Source organism: Saccostrea echinata, unplaced genomic scaffold, assembly GCF_033153115.1.
Source record: "Saccostrea echinata isolate AGI-Se365-2 ecotype Australia unplaced genomic scaffold, CSIRO_AGI_Sech_v1 ptg000060l, whole genome shotgun sequence".
NCBI lineage: Eukaryota > Metazoa > Mollusca > Bivalvia > Ostreida > Ostreidae > Saccostrea > Saccostrea echinata.
The window spans coordinates 4,072,945-4,095,690 of NW_026889809.1; the positions used below are offsets into that span (position 1 = coordinate 4,072,945).

The 22,746-nt window shown below is 33.5% G+C and overlaps 1 protein-coding gene across 1 annotated transcript in view; it reads right to left on the reverse strand.

The window, feature by feature from the left end:
• Positions 1 to 22,118, reverse strand: part of LOC133174954 (mucin-22-like) — a 43,845-nt gene extending 21,727 nt beyond the window's left edge. The window contains exons 1-8 of the mRNA XM_061310046.1: positions 21,913 to 22,118; positions 20,053 to 20,187; positions 3,289 to 5,206; positions 2,102 to 3,216; positions 1,824 to 1,917; positions 1,359 to 1,474; positions 665 to 813; positions 330 to 417 (exon numbers count right to left, since the gene is read on the reverse strand). Coding sequence (XP_061166030.1) covers positions 330 to 417; positions 665 to 813; positions 1,359 to 1,474; positions 1,824 to 1,917; positions 2,102 to 3,216; positions 3,289 to 5,206; positions 20,053 to 20,187; positions 21,913 to 22,102 — 3,805 coding nt within the window. The 5' untranslated portion in view covers positions 22,103 to 22,118. The remainder of the gene's footprint in view (positions 1 to 329; positions 418 to 664; positions 814 to 1,358; positions 1,475 to 1,823; positions 1,918 to 2,101; positions 3,217 to 3,288; positions 5,207 to 20,052; positions 20,188 to 21,912) is intronic.
• Between the last annotated feature and the right edge of the window lie 628 nt (positions 22,119 to 22,746).

A 22,746-nucleotide genomic window follows, 5' to 3' on the forward strand; every position in this document is an offset into this window, starting at 1 on the left:
AGGATGTGGTGGAAAAATCATATTTTCAACACATTATTATAGAATTTCATAATGAACACAGTCCTCAATCCATTCCCTAAAGAATGAATAATGAACAGTTAAGTAACAGTTTTAGCATTATAAATTTGCTGAGAGTTGATCAAACGTTGAGAATTCAAAATATCATCAACTCTGAATCCTTTGATATTTTCGATATTATTTTGCAAAAGTGAACACTTCAGAATGTCAAATGAAGACTTTTCGAAAGGAAATCTTGTCATCTCTATGTCAATTTTAGAGACATTCCTAACAAAAGTTTTAGCATGCAACACCTAGAGTAAAATACTTACATGCTAGCATATTTGTGTATCTATTCTTGGGCATATTTTCTTCCAGTTTGCTATCCTTTGTTGGTAGAAACATTCCATCTGGCAAGTCCTTTATACAGAAACAAAACTTATCATTACTTTATGTATTTAATGAAAGGAATACTCCATGAATGTAAAAATATAAGCTATACTAGGCAAAAAAAAAGACCTCCAGTTTACATCTTATTACATTTAAAAAATCTGGTACATGTAATGTGAAAATAATTCTACTCTCTATCTTTCATGTTGATTAAAATATCACAGAAAACATGAAATATGACAAATCTTACTTGTCATTACTATAAATGAGTACAGACCTGGTAGTCAATGGCAAACTGATTATCTTCCTGTAGCTTGATAACATGACCTTGAATGTCCTTGACAGGAATAGAGTAACCTTGAGGTGGCCCATCATAAACCAGATCACCATCTTCATCATACTTGTAGGGGAGAGAGTCATCAAAATCTATGTACAGAAAAAAAAAGTCCGAAGGAATTTAAGTACTGAACAAATTACATATATAGGATCTCCCATGATTTGTAGTTGGATATGATTTTTATCCAACGAGTTGTGTGTTTTTTATCCCTGAGCCTTGGCGAGGGGATAAAAACACGAGTTGGATAAAAGTCATATCCAACTACAAATCATGGGAGATTCTTTTTATCCCATGTTTAATACTTCACAACCAATGTTTTACACTGTTTTATATAGGACTCCACTTTATTCTACTTCATCACGCTAACGCAAAAACCATTGTGATGTCACAACTGCACTTAACTATGGGTTATGAAAAAAATATCCAATGAGTCATATCCACGGGATAAAGGGGTAAACATGGGATAAATACATATATCTAAATCTGCTTTTGGTGAACTCATTAATATTACTCTAGCCTAAATACCTTTATAAACATATATACATTTAATTGATTCACTCAGAAACCTGAGATTTGATACTGTGCTACAACTGGTACAATGTATATAATGAAACTTTTCATCCATTATCCTAACCTTTTTTTACGGCACCATTGGTTCCATTAGGTATGGGTGTTAATGGCATCATATCAGTAATGACGACATCATTGCCTGCTATCTCTTCATCAGAAATTTTCTGGCGATTGCGTTTCCTAAAATAGGAATTATCTAGTGATTAGACACTGACTTCTTCTTGCAGTTATATGGATAAAAACACTATCTTAAGTATTATGATATTAAAAATTACTAAAGGTAAAATTCAGGTTTCATGTACAAAGTGGAAGTAAGAATATATTAAAATGCAGTTCAATATTAACATATTGGATCAAAGTCATGATAAAAACATGGACAGTAACAATAATGTTACATTATTACAATAAGATACATTAGTTATTTTGCAAGTTTCTCTTAATTGTCAATATAGAAAGTCTCATGTTTAGTCCTTTGAGGTCTTGTGATAATTGTGTAAGTAATATTGTACTAGATGTAGTGTAAACTTACTTGATGATGAAAAATCCTGAGAAAAGAACAGCCAGAATGATAATAAACAAGAGGAGAGAGGGAATTACAATAGCTACCAGAGAACTCACAGGCACTGAAAAAAAAAATCACATTACTTATTACTGCTAAGATTAAAGATAAACATTTTTTCACAATCTCAAAAAAAAAAAATAAATAAATAAATTATGTGCTGATAAATTCTAGTATCTAGCAATCTTTCATTCACATATCTCTGTCTCCTAAGGTAACAATATATAAACCAATATTACAACACTTACATGTTTCTGAGGACAATATAGATGTTGTTGATGAGCTAACAAAGGTGGTCTGTGTTGGAACAAAAGTTGATGTAACTGCCGTTGATTCAACTGTTGTAGTCTCTGGAGTTGAAGTTGTTGTTGCCACAGTCTGTGTTGGAGTTGTAGACCTTGAAGAAATTGTTCTTGCTGTGGTTTCTGTAATACCAGAGGTTATCTCTATAGTTGATGTTGTAGAAGTTGATAACACTGTTGACACTGTAGTTGATTCTGCAGGAGTTGTAGTGTTTATCTGTTGTGTAGTTAGTTCTGGGGGGAGGGTAAAGTTTGTTGGTTGTGTCGTTGATTCTGTAGAGAGTGTAGTGTTGATTGTTTGCCCTGGAGAGGTTGTGCTCTCTGTTGCTAACAAAGTTGTCTCTGTTGTCCCAGTAGCCTCTTCTGAAGTAAAAGTTATAACCGTGGTTTCTGTTGCAGTTGAAGGTAAAGTTGATTCAGAAGTTTCTACAACTTGTGTACTTATTGTAGATGGATGTGTGGTTGATTCAGAAAATGGTGTTGTTGACTGTGATGTTGAGATAGTGGAGATCTCCATTTCATTTGATGGCTCTGTTGATTCAGAAGTTGTTGACTCCAGTATTTGTGTTGTTGTTCCTGATGTCTGTATTGTTGAGCTGGAGGGCGGTGCTGTTGATTCAAATGACTCTGTTGTTGATCCAGAAAATGTTGTAGTTGATTGAGTTGTTTCAATTGTTGTTAGGGATTCCCCTGTAGTTGATGTAACATTTCCTGTTTCTGTTGATGTTGTTCCAGTAAATTCATCCACTGATGTTGATACTGATGATCTGGTTGAGCTTTCAGTTGAAGCCAGGGCTGTTGATTGAGAAGACACTTCAGATGGCAATTCTGAACTTGAAACTGGAGGCACTGTTGTTGATAGTACAGTAGTCTCAAATTCTGTTGTCGTAGCCGCTGTTGTTGGTGGCATAGGGGTTAATGTTGATTCACTAGAAGTCACTGTTTGAACAGCAGAAGTACTTGATTTTTCCATTGTAGTTAAGTCTGATCCAGTTGTAGAAACTGTGGTTTGACCTTCATATGTGGTCACTGATAATTCAGTTGAAAAAGCAGATTCAGTGCTCAATGTCTGTGTTGAATCAGTAACACCTATAATTGATGTACCTGTTGTCTGTCCTTGTGTAGATGGGAACGTAGAACTTCCTTTTGTCTGAGATTCATCAGATATGAGTAGTTCTGTACTTGACTGGGTTGTGAACATGGAAGTTGTTAATGTGGGAACACTTCCTCTTGTTAGTGATGTGCTTTCAATGCCAGCTGTTGTTACAGATCCTTTGGTTGTGCTAGCACTCTCTGTCTGTGTATTCATACTGTCACTTGTGGTGGATTGAGCCCCCATTGTAGTTTTTGTGGTTATTTGACTTTCAGATGTTGTTTTAATTTCACTTGTGGTACTGTTTAATGGCCCAATTGTAGACTGAACCTCAGTACTTGTTGACTGTGTTCCAGTTGTGCCTGGACTTTCTGATGTTGTTCCAGCTTTAGCAGTAGTATCTACACTTTGTGTAGAAGTCGTATGATCACCAGTTGTGGTAGGAGTACTACCAGAAGTTGTCACTGGATTTTCAGTGGTGGTTTTTTGGACTGTGGTTGTAATTTCACCAACTGTGGAGGCCATACTAGACGTACCATTTGCTGTAGATGTAGTTTGGATTTCAGATGTAGTCACACTTTCAGCAGTTGCTATCGAGCTAGTAACATTAGCAATCAAGGTAATGTCTTCAGTTACTGTAGATTTACTAGAAGTTGTTGTATCTTCCATTGTGGACATGCTAATTTTCGTAACACTTGCAGAAGTGGTTTCACTAGTGGGGGCACTTGTTGTTGCTGCAGTTGTACTGCCTGTACTGCTTGTAGATGAGGTTGACATACTTGTACTTACTGATTTAGTTGTCATTTCATCATCAGTTGTTGTTTCACTCTCACTGCTTGTTGTGTAAGGAGTTGTAGGAACTGTTGTGATTTCATTAGCAGTAGTTGTTTCTGAAGCAGTAGTTAATTCCTCTGCAGTAGTTAATTCTTCAGTAACACTTGTTATTTCACTAGCACCAGTTGTTGTTGCAATAAAAGCACTTGTTATTTCATTAGCACCAGTTGTTGCAATATTAGCACTTGTTATTTCATTAACTTTAGTTGTTATTTCATTTACATTAGTTGTTATTTCATTCACAGTTGATGTTATTTTATCATCAGTAGTGATATCAGTTTCTTCGGTTGTGATTCTACTAGTAGTTATTGCTTCACTTACAGTTGTTATTTCACTATTAGTAGTTATTTCATTCACATTAGTTGTTATTTTCTCAGCATCAGTTGAACTATCAGATTCTTCTGTTGTAATTTTACTATTGATTACACTTGTTATTTCATCACTACTAGTTGTTATTCTGTCAATATTAGTTGTGATTTCATTCCCAGTAGTTGTTATTGAGTCTTCTTCAGTTGTGATATCACTGACACTAGTTGTTATTGAGTCTTCTTCAGTTGTGATATCATTTATACTAGTTGTTATTGAGTCTTCTTCAGTTGTGATATCACTGACACTAGTTGTTATTGAGTCTTCTTCAGTTGTGATATCACTGACACTAGTTAATACTGAGTCTTCTTCAGTTGTGATATCACTGACACTAGTTGTTATTGAGTCTTCTTCAGTTGTGATATCACTGACACTAGTTGTTATTGAGTATTCAGTTGTGATATCATTTACACTAGTTGTTATTGAGTCTACAGTTGTGATATCACTGACACTAGTTGTTATTGAGTCTACAGTTGTGATATCACTGACACTAGTTGTTATTAAGTCTTCTTGAGTTGTGATATCATTTACACTAGTTGTTATTGAGTCTTCTTCAGTTGTGATATCACTGACACTAGTTGTTACTGAGTCTTCAGTTGAGTTTTCATTTACACTAGTTGTTATTGAGTCTTCAGTTGTGATTTCGTTTACCGTATCAGTAACAGAGGACTGTGATGAAGAAGAGTTGTTTATGTCCGCAGCCAGAGGTACAGGCTTCTCCTCAGTTGTCACCTCATAGCCCTCCTCATCATATTGTGCTGGAAAAGATCAAATAAGAAGTGAAGATTCTGTGGAGTTTACTAAAGCACTAACCAGAAGTTTCCAATAAGACTGCATCTACCGGTATACTGGTTTGTTCTTATAATTAAGGAAGAGAAAAGCTGCATCTGAACTTCAATCACTTTTAATTTACATTTATAGCATTACGTATTTGAATGTTTATGGAAATCAAATTTATAGAATGAGGTATTTAAATATTTATGGAAATCAAATTTATAGTATGAGGTATTTAAATATTTATGGAAATCAAACCAAAACTAGAAAAAGTGACATTTTAAAAGAATAGAACTAAGAGACTTCAATCTATAATAAATTTTCAATATATGATCAAGTTTATTCCATCCAAAAACCAATGTACAAAACATCTGATGTTCTTTGGTTCCATTCCTCTGGGTCAGGGACCATATTCAAATTTGTTCCCAATTATTTTGTTCAGCTACTTCAGAAAATTTACAAATGATGGGCAGGTACTGATAGCAATAGGTAACCTTTGTGACTTAGATGTTTATGTAAAGTAATGGTAAAAACTGATAAGTAAAGATAGGAACTGATGAAAAAAGTTTCAATCACTGACTTATTGCATGCCTTTTTGTCCTTGCAATCTTAAATGGCTTGGTGGTTCGCCTTAGATGCTATAAATGTAACAAAGGAAATGCTCATGAGATTGATAAAAAGATTAATGCTTTAAAAGTAAATTTGCACTTCCAGTGTACAAAATAAAAATACACCAGCTTAAGAAGCATGGGAAAATTGAATCAGATTTATGAATAGTTTAATATTGCTGAGACGCCAGTATATTTCCTGTTGATGACCTTCAAGTACTTTGAATCTTTGAATGTACAGCCCAATGTTCATACAATGAAGGTAACCCCAATCACACAGTTCTGTACAGAATGGGCTAAATGACCACCTACTTATACAAAGGGTATGCCAAAAAACTTAATTAACAAGAATTATATAAGATAGTTCAAACTTAGTTAGAACAACTGGCATAAAAGAACATTTAGTAATATATGCAAACTCTGCTGTTTTTCTTCCAAAAACTCTGCCAAATTGCAACAAAAATTTCCAGTTTTATGATGCAGTCTCCTCAGTTTGATATAGGAATGGATTCAGATTAATTTTTTTGACCTATAAAATATTTATCATAATGACATAAATGAAATATATTAAATGTTTTTAATTTGTATACAACAGAAAAAAATATAGTACAAGTGTAATAAATATTATTTTGGACAAATTTTGAATCTCTCTGTCATTTGCAATCTCTGAACAATTATAAATTTTGACATTTTTTACTGACTAGACATCTAGTTTCTGTTTATACTTAAATCCATCCTTTCTTGACCTGAAGTAAACAAGTTTGTTCCAGGATACAGTTAAATATACTTTTTTTCCGAATTGAAATTAATAAACCAAAAAGGAAATGTAAGGCAATGATAATTTCTAGTGACACACTAATGCATTTTGAAGAGTCTCCTTAAACACTTGTCCATATGCTCTTCCTTAACAATAACTCAGTACTTTTATTGTATGTTTAGTGAGAATGTGTAGGAAATATAAGTTATTGTATTTATTTTCTACTTCTACACATTATCTTACACTGCTGCACTCTATTGTATCTGAAGAGATAAAAAGCTTTTCTCTGAACAAATCTCAAATAGAAACAAACCTTGATATTTTCAATATCCAATAAGCATAAACAATTTAGGTAACACTGTATTTTATTCTGTGTATATAAACATGCATCTATCATATGACTTTCCTAAAATAACACATTCTATATCACTTCATAACTATACCTGTCAGTGGTGATGGACTACATGTACAAATGAACAACACTCAACTTTTCCCACTTCTATATATGTTATCTACTTCACTAGTGTGACAAATATCCACATTTCCTAAATGTTGGTCAATCTTAAATCCTCTCACATTATTTTTGTCCTCAAGACAAAGCTCAAGTTCAAAAATAAAACATTCTGTGGACCAAGCCCTCTTCATAAGGGCCATCAAGCACAATACTGAATCCCCAAAATAAATACATTTACAGGTTTTATAAAGTATATTATTTCATGATTATATCTTTAAATTGACAATTTGAAGATATTAATGTGTGCATCAACTAAACTTTTTACAGCTGATAAACAGACATACAAAAGAACTCAATAATGCAGAATCCCAATCAACGGTCCAAAATTTCATATCAAAAACTGAAATAAATACAGAAAAATTTCTCAGACAGATATCAAATTATTCACAATATAAAAAAAAATTAAGGTTCATCTATCTGAATGAAAATTAAGGTTCTCCTCCAAAAGTCAATTTGTACTCCAAACAAACAGACAGATAAACAGGGGGGGGGGGGGGGGGGGAGGGGAGAGGGGTCAATCAAGGGAACAGAGTGCTGGATGTGGGATAAAAGTTCCTCCCCTCTTCTGACAATTAACATGTAAATGTCAACATTTTAAAACATCAAACAGGAAGTCAGGATGAGTTTTTCTTTGTTACAGTACTAAGTGAGTATTGACATCCAGAGAAGGATGTTTAGAAGACACATAATCCTAGGATATGATATAATTTATATAAAAAAATAATAATAATAATAGAAGATATATATGATAATATCCAACAGATGAAAGCTGACATGTCAACTACAGCCAAACTTCCTTTATAGTAAAAAAAAATCTTGTTATCGATGTACATTAAGGGATGCATTATTGCCGTCAAAATTAACAAGTTTTGCGTGTCAATCAGTACTGGTCCACTTAAAAAGCTGACATCGATAAGCTAAGACCACTGACCAATTAAGTGACCACTTCCTCCTAATAACAAATGTAACTTGTGGTACATAAAATTAACTTACTAGTGTATGTAACCACCTAGGTTCACTAATCCTCAATTATATTTCACAGTTTATCTCCCAGGAGGAAATCGTAAGAAGTGTGTGGTCGAAATCAAGTAATCAAGGAAGTACGACAGAAAAACAAAGGTTAAGCTGAATTTATTATTGGGGGGATACAAAGGTAAAAGCAATACAAATGTATATAGGCAACAAGATTCTTTAATTAGGGGATATAAAATGACAAAAATGTTATTTAGTGCAGAAGGTACAAAAGCAATGTACACGTATATGTTTCTGGAAAGAAATGCATTAGGCAAATATGTCTTCAGGGGGAAAATGGGGGTGAGAGTGGGATTAAATGAGCACATTTTTCTATCTTATGGAGATACACTGTACAATGAAGAAGCAACTACATGGTGACAAACATACTGTGGGACTGATACAATGGCAACATGGGAGGGGGCATGTTGGACAGAGATGTCAAAGAAAATTATGTGTGTTCCATTGGAAGAAATACCATGCATGACAACTGCCTCTATCTTAAATGGTCACAGGTTGGGGAGATAAACAGAAAATGTCCCATTAGGAAAGATACAAGCTTAGGCAATATGGGGGGGGGGGGGGGAGAAGTGGGAGGGGTGTTACAAAGGAAACATGCTAATCTTACTAAAGGACATACAAAGGAAACATCTGTGTCCCATTGGAAGAAAAGTTTCATGCATATCTTAACCTAGAGTTGGGATTAAGTGCATATCACAAGTGAGATCGAGATACAAAAGCAACATCTTAACTGATGAGGTATCCTAAAACATAATAAATGCTGATTTCTAAAATTGTGATGCTGTCTATTAAAGTATTTATGCTCAATAAAATACTTTATATTTTTTTTTACAAACATTTCAATACACTATGTACACAGCCTAAGGAGAGGATAAACAAAAGCTAATTATCTCAATATAAATGAAAGTAACTATATATGCTCTCAAATTTCTCCTTTAATTAGATGTGTCAAAAATTCCAAAATCTATAACAAATACTGTACCATAACTTTATAACATTGTCCCCCAGAAAACAAAGCACACCTTTCTACTTTTAACCTTGAATGTCTGTAGTTGGGATATAATGTCCCCTTTCATGTCTGACATGTAGACTGTGAAATGAAGGAAGTGCTGGGTATTCCGTTGTCAGTAATGGTCCTCTGTGTGGGTAGCTGTGAGGGGATTACATCTAATAAATCACTAATCTTACAAGTAAAACTGGGCCCAGCCATTTATACCTACATCCTATACTTACTAAACAAACCCAATGCTTCTCTGTAGTGTGTAGCTTACAAAGTTTGGCAGTTCACTGTATCTTTATTAAAAATTGTTTAAAAAATTTGGTTTAAAAAAATCATCTTTCAATTGCTCTTTGATAGTGGCCCACAATTAAAATACTTTGTAAATGATTATTTTCCTTAATTCATTTAAGCATTTTAGTATTCACGTGCATATAACAAAAGATAACTTCTTGAACAAGTGTTAACTAATACCTTAATAGAATGAAATTAAACTCCATAATAATATAGTAAACAAAGGCACAAACTTTAAGATGGTTTAAATGAGGAAGTTTTTTTTTCCAGTGATCAGACACACAAATCTTTTCAACAAACCTGCATCTATTTGTTCACACAATTTAGGACAGAAATCAGCTGATTTGTCTATCCTTCCCCCATCCCTCTGCTAGACTGGAAAGGTTTGTTTATGTATATACACACTGAGAGCTAGAAGCTGGAAATGTTTAACTTAATCTTTATTAGTTTATAACAACTGGCTGTTATAACATAGAGTTATATACATCTTGCATTCCTTTAACATAAGGGTAATGAATTGGAGTTGTATATTCTGGGTCAAGTGAAAATTGCCTAGGATTGGGGTATCGTAAAAGTTACAAGTGGCACTGGATTTTTGTGTGCCCAATGCTGTTTGCCAAGTCCAAAATAAAACTTTTATTTCATATTCATTTCAATTATTCCCGACATAAATAATCTGCAGATAATAGCCTTCTTCCTAAACTAATAATGATATTTAGTCCAAAATAGTATCTCTTCCTAAATTTACTCTCATCTAGCTAGCAAAGTACTTTAAATCAAGTAATGCTCAAGATTTCTTATTAAACTTTCTTTAAAGTAAACATTTAGAAAGTACCTTCATCTGAGTTAAAAAATTTAATGAAGAATAAGATCCATTGCAAAAAAAAAAAAAATCTTAGCTGATTTTATAATGAAATTAATTACAAAGCATTACTGATGTACATCAAAGGTACATCAAAGTACTACATAATAAACAAAAATATTTATGTTATTCATAGGTTTTCAAAAATGAAATGTTTATTTTTTTTAATTCACCACAATAAAAAAAAAATCCTCCTTTAAAATGATTTGTCTTATAATGACATAAATTGTCCCTCTTTCTTGAACTTCAGGAACTGAAATTTGCTTTTTATTTCAAGAGTTCCAACAATGGAAAATCATTTGAAATTTGTCTATTGGTAACTTTACCAGTCATGGAAACTAACCACTTACAAAAGCTAACATTTTTTTTTTTTTACAGAAGAAATTGTAATTGTGTAGGAATGGGTAGGGGTAATAAAGGCTTGGTTTGATTTGGATATGTGACCATATCCACATATCCAAAGACAACAGACTCTGAGACTGCATGCCTGTGCAATAGCAGCAAATTTACTTACATAGTTGCCTTATATGCATTTACACTCAAAAATATTTTATTTTTCAAAATCTTTTATAACAAGATTAAAATTTAATGATGAATATTGTCTTAGTTCAAATCTCAGACTCACCTTGATCCCATGAAAATGTCTCCTAATTCATTGGAACATGAAAACATGAAAACAGCTAAATTGAGTTTCCTCTCAGGAAATATTGAGGTAATTACAAAAAATTAAAGCCTACTACCTTGCTTTCACTCGGCATTAATCTGAGAACAGAGGAGAATTTACTGCAGGAAGAAATCTCTCACACACGGCTCACAAATTGCTTAACATGTAAACACAGGAAGTAATGGGTGGATTTCAACTTTCAACATTATTTTTGATGAGATGATAAAAGTTATAGAAAAATAAATCCTTAGACCATAAGTCCTCAGTCATAACAATTAAGGAGTATATGCCACTGGTTCTGATGATCACAAGGTCATCTAGTGCAACAATCACAATTATTTTCCAAATCCCAAAACTACTGCTGTTAACACTCTCAGACTTTAGCTTCTCCAGCATTTGATCAAACAAAGAAGATGATTTATAATAAACCTTAATTACTGAAGGAGCATAAAACATTTACCTCATCTTTTTACTCTGGCTTTCTAGAATTTTATATTATATGGTATGATACTCAATTTCCATTGCACTAATTGTGAGGCAGCGCATTGACCATTTTGAGAAATTCTTTATAAAATGTGACTTTTAGAAGTTTTCTAAAGAAACCAAATCTGACTTTATGGAGGACATATTCAAAAGTCAACAAGTGTGTCCTTAATTATTATCACCAACTGATGCGAAAATCATTTGATGTTAGTATTGTACCAAAAAGTTCACAGAACAATGGTGTAAAATCAAGGGAAGTAAACCAGTGCTTTGAAATACAACCTTAACATAATGTGTGACAATTAGGTGTGACTTTGTCTGCTGGTGGTACTCAAAGAATATTTCTAAGAAGTTGATTGATAAAAAAAATGGTTCCTAGATTAGTATTATACATATCTATAATCCTAAATGTACATTTTAGAGACATATTAAACACAAATCTGTAATATATTCGTTGAGAATTTGAAAGTCTTAAATTTCTTATTAAATACAATTGTTTTACAATTGTTGTAAATACAATCGTTGGTCGACAAAAATAAGGAAATCAATTAGTAGCCACATTCCTAACGAGGAAATACCATGCACACAATAGCTGTTATGTATATAACATGTTTACAATAAATGATTAAGAAGCAGGATCCCCTAAATAAGCAACATAGATTCCAAAGATTTTAAAAGTAATTCATTGTCTCATTGCCCACTAAGATATGACTTTGAATAAAGATCATTATATACCACATCTATGGACAACACCATTCTTCAGTTTGTATCCATTCCAGTCAAGGTTTGAGAGTTATAGCTCAAATACTCTTTCACCATCTTGTTGCCATGTGACCTTGGCCTTAAAGATCTGACCTTAAATCAGAATCCTGATACGTCATGGCTTAATAACCTGTGCATCCAGGTCTGGTAAAAGGACCCCATCCCAATTGAAAATTTACCCTTTTTTTCCAAAAATTTAGGTAAAAAATTCTCAGATTGAAAATCAGAAAATCAGATTGAATTTTGCAGTGCTTATTATATTTAAAAAAATCTTGAATTCTGAAATTTTAATGATTCATAAAGCTGTGAATAGGGAATAAGCTTCCAATCTAACTCTTTATTCAACAGTAAAACAAAATATAAGACATCAGTTTTTCCAAATTTTGCCACTTTTTTTCGTTTTAGAATTCCCAATGGAAAGGGTACATACAGAACCCTGTACCAAAAAGGGTTAATAATGCCCTGTACACTTATGAAACTATGAGAAATAACAATCTAAATGTTTAAACCCCTTCCGATCAAGCACTTTTGTGTTATAGCCTGGTCAATTTTAACAGAGACAGACAAACATACAGCTACACTGACAAACACACAATCATGCCGAAACCAAATTATACGTCTTTTCTCAATGGGGAAGACATAGGTTTTTCTTATTGCATAATAACATGATAGGGGATTTTCTTTAAATCTACCATGATAGTATTACTAAGTGTCAAATGATATGAAAAAAAAACAACAGCAAAACACCAGGAAAATTTTATTACAAATTAGCTGTCCACAAGACCCCACCTAGCTGAATGTATTTAGATTTTTATAAATAATTTTGCAAAGAAGGACACCATTCATCAGGTGATGTCTGAAAGGTTAATCCAAAGCCAGTGTTGGAATACTGAGTACCCGGTCCCTCTGTTAAATGATACATCAGACTATGACAATGCTGTGTTTGTTTTCCATCTCATCAAACTACTGATCTTAATTAATTATGATCAGTCATTATTGCTCTTTAAAATGTGATGATTCTGCATAAAATTAGCATCATTAGAGATTTCACGTAGTACTTGATTTTTTTTAACCTCTTGGCAACTAAATTGAAAGGAAGTCACAATCACCAGAATCTTTGAGTCAGAGTTGCTGACATCATAGATAACTGTCCAATGACACAACGCCTCTAATATTCACACTTCGCATAACTGCGAAGCTTATAATTTTGTGAGCTATTTTTGTTCAAAATTATAAAATGAAGTTCCAATGACCCATAAAACACATTTTTTTTAGTTTAAATAATACATCTTCTCAGCTCAACATCAATCACTATTACATGATGCCCATAAATATTATAATTATAGAGTACTTTAGAATTTCTCATAATAATTTTGTTAATGGAGATGTGTAAAGGGCAATAACTCTGACAAAGAAATTTTTTTTACCTTCTGACAAGCTCAGCTACTAATATATATAATCACGCTTTATTTTCTTAAGCCTCTTATGTAACCTTTGTTAACTTGCTTTAGAACACTATCAAAGCTTACGTGAGACACATACTAAGAAATGAATCTGTCAACTTACTTCAATAAACCAAAACTGTTCACTCCAAACACTTAATATCATGATGTGTGCCTAATTTTCTAATTAATGACATTTTTGTTTTCATTGAAAAGATTAATCTTTAAAACAGCTCCTTATTCAAAAAATTTGGACATGCGCATTATAAAAAGGTTAATGTCGGAATACCTTTCCATTCCTTAAAAGTAGTTGAGGTCCCAAATGGGTTGAGGTCAAGCACTTTAAAGGAATGGAGAGATACAATGCTGATCTACTTAAAAAATCTACTATTCTAAATGCTCATAATTATTGTTTGTCAACATATAACATAGAATTTTTTAATATTAGATAGAAATATATACACTGAAATTATTAGTATGCTGTCCTATATGGTACGACAAACAAAAGTGTTCTGAAGTTATTTAAATTATGCACAATTGACATCGGTTTCAGTTGCGTAATGTAGTGAGTACTCAATCACAATGCAGAAGACACCAGGTTTAATACCAGGTATTCCCACGCTTTTTCTTGTGAATATATAACTAACTTTATAAAATTTTCTATATTGTAACAAATAAGCTAAGCACCAACAGAGGCAGGGAGAGGAAAACTTGTACATGATAAAAAAAACTGACGTAATTTGTAAATCTCCATTTCTGAAAAATTATGAAGTGCTTGATGAAATTTGTGACATCAAAAGTGGATTTTAAAATGAAACTAGTAGACTAATTGTTCTCGAACAATTAGAGGTCTTTCCACCTTCTTTAAATTTCATATATTCTTCACATTTAACTCTCTACTGTTTATTTTTATAGGAAAGAAACCAGAAATGGCTTAAGAGATGGAAAAAATGAAAATTTTAAAAATTTTGAAATGACCTTGACCTTTGACCTTGAACACATATTCAAGGTCAAAGGTCAAGGGTCACATTGCAATTAACCCCATGCTTCAACGACTTTTAGTTTTAAAGTTATAAGGTTTACTAGTAAGCAAAAAGACGTTAAAGGGCGATAACTCATATAAGGGGTCACCAGATACTTTCGCACTGAATAGATTGAAGTTGTGTCTAAAGACCCTGAGTACATTAGTGAAGATTTCGTGTCTCTGCTGTTTACGGTTTCTGAGGAGTAGCGATAACAATGTTTTTCGCACAAGGGGCAATAACTTTTAAAAGGGTTAAGCTTAGGGGACAAGATTGAAATCTTTGAAATAGTTTTAAAAGTACATATAAAAGATGCAAAGATGTACTGTATATGTTGAAAGACAAAAGAGCTATAAAAATAGCTTTATTTCTCATATTTGGAGTGACCTTGGCCTTTGACCTTGACATAATCTTCAAGGTCTAGGGTTAAAAAATCTAATGCAGTTGGTTTCATGTCTCTAAGACTTATCGTTTTGAAAATTTTTCATTATTTGTAAACTTCAAAAACTTTCAGGGGCAATAACTCATAAAAGGGGTCGACGAATACTTTCGCAATGAATAGATTGAAGAGTCTTCTCAATTAGTCGAAGACATTGGTGAAGGTTTCATAACTCTACGGTTTACGGTTTCGGAGGAGTAGTGATAACAAGGTTTCTAGTGAAAGGGGCAATAACTGCGAAAGGGGTCATAGGTTATACGCGTTGGGTCAAATTTGTTCATAACTTTTTATGACCTTTACGATGAACAAAAAATCTTTTCGATAAATGTCGAAACAAAAAATCAGCGGAAGAAAAATAATAATAATTAGAAGAAGACTAGTAGACTAATTGTTCTCGAACAATTAGAGGTCTTTCCACCTTCTTTAAATTTCATATATTCTTCACATTTAACTCTCTACTGCTTATTTTTATACAAAAGAAACCAGAAATGGCTTGAGAGATGGAAAAAATGAAAATTTTAAATTTTTTTGAAATGACCTTGACCTTTGACCTTGAACAAATATTCAAGGTCAAAGGTCAAGGGTCACATTGCAATTAACCCCATGCTTCTATGACTTTAAGTTTTAAAGTTATAAGGTTTACTAGTAAGCGCAAAGATATTAAAGGGCGATAACTCATATAAGGGGTCACCGGATACTTTCGCACTGAATAGATTAAAGTTGTGCCTAAAGACCCTGAATACATTAATGAAGGTTTCGTGTCTCTGCGGTTTACAGTTTCGGAGGAGTGGCGATAACAAGTTTTTTTGCACAAGGGGAAATAACTTTTAAAAGGTTTAAGCTTAGGGGACAAGATTGAAATCTTTGAAATAGTTTTAAAAGTACATATAAAAGATGCAAAGATATACTGTATATGTTGAAAGACAAAAAAGCTCTAAAAAGAGCTTTATTTCTCATATTTGGAGTGACCTTGACCTTTGACCTTGACATAATCTTCAAGGTCTAGGGTTAAAGAATCTAATGCAGTTGGTTTCATGTCTCTACGACTTATCATTTTGAAAATTTTTCATTATTTGTAAACTTCAAAAACTTTCAGGGGCAATAACTCATAAAAGGGCTCAACAAATCCTTTTGTAATGAATAGATTGAAGAGTCTTCTCAATTAGTCGAACACATTGGTGAAGGTTTCGTAACTCTACGGTTTACGGTTTCGGAGGAGTAGCGATAACAAGGTTTTTTGCACAAGGGGCAATAACTTTTAAAAGGGTTAAGCTTAGGGGACAAGATTGAAATCTTTGAAATAGTTTTAAAAGTACATATAAAAGATGCAAAGATATACTGTATATGTTGAAAGACAAAAAAGCTCTAAAAAGAGCTTTATTTCTCATATTTGGAGTGACCTTGACCTTTGACCTTGACATAATCTTCAAGGTCTAGGGTTAAAGAATCTAATGCAGTTGGTTTCATGTCTCTACGACTTATCGTTTTGAAAATTTTTCATTATTTGTAAACTTCAAAAACTTTCAGGGGCAATAACTCATAAAAGGGCTCAACAAATCCTTTCGTAATGAATAGATTGAAGAGTCTTCTCAATTAGTCGAACACATTGGTGAAGGTTTCGTAACTCTACGGTTTACGGTTTCGGAGGAGTAGCGATAACAAGGTTTCTAGTGAAAGGGGCAATAACTGCGAAAGGGGTCATAGGTAATACGCGTTGGGTCAAATTTGTTCATAACTTTTTATGACCTTTACGATGAACAAAAAGTCTTTTCGATAAATGTCGAAACAAAAAATCAGCGGAAGAAAAATAATAATAAGAAGAATAAGAAGAAGAAGAAGAATAATAACTAGTAGACTAATTGTTCTAGAACAATTAGAGGTCTTTCCACCTTCTTTAAATTTCATATATTCTTCACATTTAACTCTCTACTGTTTATTTTTATACAGGAGAAACCAGAGATGGCTTGAGAGATGGAAAATATTAAAATTTTAGAAATTTGGAAATGACCTTGACCTTTGACCTTGAACAAATATTCAAGGTCAAAGGTCAAGGGTCACATTGGACTTAACCCCATCCTTCTACAACTTTTAGTTTTAAAATTATAAGGTTTAATAGTAAGTGCAAAGACGTTAAAGGGCAATAACTCATATAAGGGGTCAGCAGATCCTTTTGCACTAATAGACTGAAGTTGTGACTAAAGACCCTGAAGACATTAGTGAAGGTTTCGTGTCTCTGCGATTTACGGTTTAGGAGAAGTAGCGATAACAAAGTTTTTCGCACAAGGGGCAGTAACTTTCAAAGGGGCTAAGCTTAGGGGACAAGAATGAAATCTTTGGGATAGATTTAAGAGTACATATTAATGATGCAAAGACCAATAGTATATATTGAAAGACAAAAGAGCTGTAAAAAGAGCTTAATTTCTCATTTTTGGAATGACCTTGACCTTTGACCTTTACATATATTTTTAGGTCAAAGGTCAATGAATCTTATGCAGTTGGTCCCATGTCTCTACGACTTATCGTTTTGAAAATTTTTCATTATTCATAAATATCAAAGACTTTCAGGGGCAATAACTCATAAAAGGGGTGCACGAATACTTTCGCAATGAAAAGATTGAAGAGTCCCCTCAATTAGTCGAAGACATTGGTGAAGGTTCCATACCTCTACGGTTTACGGTTTCGAAGGAGTAGCGATAACAAGGTTTTATTGCGAAAGGGGTTGTAACTCCTTAAGAGGTCAAAGTTCATACACGCAGGGTCAACTACAAAAATCTTTTAAAGAGTACATTCTTATAGACTATAAATCTTTTTGATATATCTTGAAACATAGAATCACATCAGGGGGTGGAAAAATAATAATAATAATAATAATAATAATAATAATAATAAACAGAAGAATATCAATAGGTCTTTCCACAGAAAGGTGGAAAGACCTAATAAACAGAAGAAAATCAATAGGTCTTTCCACAGAAAGGTGGAAAGACCTAAATAATAATAACTAGTAGACTAATTGTTCACAGAACAATTAGAGGTCTTTCCACCTTTTTAAGTGTTTCCATGTAATTTGGGCTGTAAAAAAAGAAGAAAAATGCCAAAAAAAAAAAAAAAAAAAAAAAAAAAAAAAAGTTCTTCCAGCAGGGATCGAACTCAGAACCCTTAGCTTGAAAGGCAGACGCGCTAACCACTACGCCACGAATTCGGATGAAGATGTATGCAGTAAACTACCTATTTAGGAATTTTAAAAAAATTGTTGTACAACATAGTTATCGGAATTGAATAGTTTTGAGAAACATGTTTCCATATCATTTGGCTTTCAAAAGAACAAAAGAAAGAAGAAGAAAAATACAAGAAAATAAATAAACTCAAAAATTCGTCTTTTGCTATAGATTTATAGTCGGGCTCGTTTCTCCGTAGAGTTCAAAAGGTCTTCGCGCAGCTCCAAAAAAAGATGTTTTTTTTTTTTTTTTTTTTTTTTTTTTTTTGGCGATTTAGGGGCCAATTTTTCTCTCTTTCCCCTTCTCTCTTCCTTTCTCTTCTTCTCTCTTCCTTTCTCTCTCTCTCTCTCTTTTCTTTTTGCTTCCGTGTTGATGGCATTTGTTTACATAGTTACCATGGAAGTACAATGCATGCATGACATGTGTTTTACTGTGCATATCGTAATTCTATTTTTGTGCACTGTGCATTCGAAGGTTTAATTTGAGGTGTTAAATGTTCTGATTTAGTTAAACTACTTAGAAAAGTGCCGATGAAATAAATCGGACTCGAGGCTAATGGTATGTAGGTCGTCATATAGGAAAACATGGACTGGACTCAAAGCGACCTGACTGCGGATCCTAAGATTGTTGCAGGCTCAGTAAGAAGATTCCTGAATGAAACAAGCTTCCATGTGGGTTATATTAAATGCAGCTATGATAAATAAAATGATCTACATGCATTTTAAGAAGAAAACAAGATAATTAAAGCGTGGAATAGTTTATTTCATACATTTATATTGGTTTAACACCCCCCCCCCCCCTTTCATATATTCTGTATTTCTCGTATTTTGGATGACCTTGACCTTTGACCTTGACCTAATTTTCAAGGTCAAAGTTTCTAAAGTAGTCGAAGACACTGTCGAAGGTTTCGCATCTCTACGGTCAATGGTTTCGGAGGAGTAGCGATAACAAGGTTTTTCGCACAAGGGGCAAGAACTTTTTAATGCGTCAGGCTTAGGGGTTGAAAAGTGAAATCTGAAAATAGTTTTAAAAGGACATATGATGTATTTAATGTTATGTAATATATGTTGTAAGACAAAAGAGATTTTAAAAGAGCTATATTTCTCATATTTAGAGTGACCTTGACCTTTGACCTTGAACAGATTTTGAAGGTCAAATGATGAAGAATCCAATGCAGTTGGTTTCGTGTCTCTACGATTAATCGTTTAAATTTTTTTCATTATACATAAAGAACAAAAACTTTCAGGGGGCAATTACTCTTCAAAGTGCTCGATCTATCATTTCGCAATACCAAGATTGAAAAGTATTCTTAAGTAGTCGAAGACATCGGTGAAGGTTTCGTAACTCTAGGGTTTACGGTTTCGGAGGAGTAGCGATAACAAGGATTTATTGCGAAAGGGGTTATAACTCCTCGAGGGTTCAAAGTTCATATACGCAGGGTCAACTGCAAAAATCTTTTACCAAGTACATTCTTATGGACCATGAATCTTTTCGATAAATCTTGAAACTCAAAAACACGCGGCGGAAAAATAATAATAATCATAAACAGAACAATTTCAATAGGACTTTCCACAGAAAGGTGGAAAGCCCTAATAATAAACAGAAGAAAATCAATAGGTCTTTCCACAGAAAGGTGGAAAGACCTAATTACTATCACTGTCAATGACTTCAGCAAACAGGACTTGTAGACACATGATAAAATAGGTCTTACTCAAGTGTAAAACACAGGTGTGACTCACCAATGAGTGAGGATTTACAGGTAGTTTCTGGGTGGCAGCCCCTGGGACACACTCCAGTGTCTGGGTCACACTTCTCATCATCAGCACAATTACACGGCCTCTCACACTGCGTCCCCCAAAACCCCGCCTGGCACACTGTAGAACAAAGAATTACTGATTACTCATATTTTGGAAAGTAATCCCTACTTCAGAGTTATTGACCAGAACTCTCTGACGAGACTGTAGCTCTACCTGTGATATACATTAACAGTTGTCAGGTTGCTCAGTACAAGTAAGATCATAAGTAAGTAAATCAGTATGTTTAAAATGTTTATTCTGAATGCAAAGTAATAAGTAACAGAGTAAAAAAAACATAACTGTACATCACACAACATTTTGATCTTGACCAAGAATGGCAACAACCTTTACTCTTTGGATGCAATTTGTTACTGTACAAGTAGGATTTTTTTTATAATGTTAACCTAGTATTTCAAAAGAATATCATACATTCTGTTATTTTTAGAGACCATGGAAACACTGTTTATCGATATCAAACATAGGTAATCAGAGATTACAGAGCTCACCTCAACGAATGTTGTCTTTAAGTAAGGCAAAGTCCAAAACTAAAAATCTAGTAGTGTGCCTCCCTAGATGTAACATTTATGCAATTTTGGTCCAATAGGACTAGCAGTTACTTGGGAATGGACTTGCCTAAAAACTTTAAAGTAGTCACTCATCCAGAAAATGCAAGTCATATCCAGCATCTGAAGCAAGTTTGAGAGTGTTCATCCTATGATGCATCATCCATGCAAGTTTGGTTCAGATAGCCCTTATATTTTGGTCACTCATCTGGAAAATGTAGGTCAGATATAGCATCCAAAGCAAGCCTGGTAGTGTGCATCTTTAGAAGTATCATCCATGCAAGTTTGGTCAACATATGGCTTAAAGTTACTTGGAAATGAGACCTGCTCCAAAAACTTTAACCTGGTCCAGCATATGAAGCAAGTCCAGTAGTGAGCATCCTTAGATGTATCATCCATGCAAGTTTGGTCAATATAGGGCTTATAGTTACTTGGAAATGAGACCTGCTCCAAGAACTTTAACCTGCTCCAAAAACATTAACCTGGTCATTCTTCAGCTGAAATTGCAGCATTTGAAACCTTGACTGGTACAATGAAACATACTAAAAGCATCCTCCATGCATCTCTGATTATTATAGGGCAAAGAAGTACATGAAAAGAAAACTTCACCAAAAACTTTAACCTGGGACATCAACACTGATGCCGAGGGTATTACAAAAGCTCCCCCAACTTCGTTGAGGTGAGCTAAAAACTGATAAACAGAATGATGTTTATTGGTGTAGACTAACACTGTACCAAGTTTCATTAAAATCACTCCAACACTTGAGGTGGAATATCAGTTTGATAAATTGTTTACAGATAAACAGACCAACAGCTTGAGAGGCAGAAGATAGACACCTTACCAATGTATAAGCTGTTGTACTCTCTTATAAGTAGAGCTAAAACTGTAATCTGCTAATAAAAGCCAAGTACCTGTAAACATTTAATCCAGAAAGCAAAATGATTTCTTAAATTCATTAATGCAATTAGAAATTAATATAAAATTTCATGTATATATATATATATATATATATATATATATATAGATAGATAGATAGATAGATAGATAGATAGATAGATAGATAGATAGATAGATAGATAGATAGATAGATAGATAGATAGATAGTCATTAGTTTTTTTCCTTTTGAAAATGTACAACAACCAAAGTGTCTAGTAATCTGATTTAAGAAAATGTTTGTTTATGACATAAAATGTTTGACTGAATAGTTCATGCATTTCATGTAATATTTTAAATCTTTACCATATATTTCCACCTCACAGATGAAGAGAAAGTAAGGAGGATATTTCTTGCGAACAAACACAGTTGTGGCCTTTCCTCGACAAGATGTGTCAATTCTGCCAGTTTCAGCAATTTCCTTGGACTGTGTATAGCAAACAGAACCTCCACCTACATTTTCAGTTTCCGATAGAACTACATCAAACCCTTGCATTTTTCTGCGATTGCTTTCTGAACCTAATTAAAAATACAAACAATAATAAATAAAATGTATTTCAATCCAATCACATAAACTTTTTACATGCAAGTATGGGCAATTTAGGATTGCTGTCAAAACAGAAACATACAATTGCTTTTTAACAAATTTTGTTAGAATACTAGTCAAATATTTCTATTCTAATTTTGGGTTTCTATCTGTATGACTGCAAGGCCATCACGGTTTATAGGGTGGGCCGGATACAGCTTTTGAAGCAAGTCCAGAATATGCATCCCTAAATGCACCATCCAAAAAAGTTTTTGGTCTATGTACAGCTTCTTCAATGTAGGAATGGAACCTTCTCCAATATCCAGTAAAGATAGTGTCCATGTATTGGAACAAAGTAAGTCAACTTCATTTAAGGCCCAGCAAGGAAAAATATTCTCTATTATAACAAGAAGTCTGTGAGCCAATGTTCACTTATAATACACCCGCTCTGATGTGAATATACAAGTTCAGTTATGGACAGACATAGTGAAACTCAGGAAGTTGACAGTGGATCTGTACAAAAATGAATCCCAACATATGGCATGCTTAAACAAAGAGTGTGCTAAAATTTCAAGCATCTGTGATGAGTAGTTGCTGAGAAAACTGCTACCAAA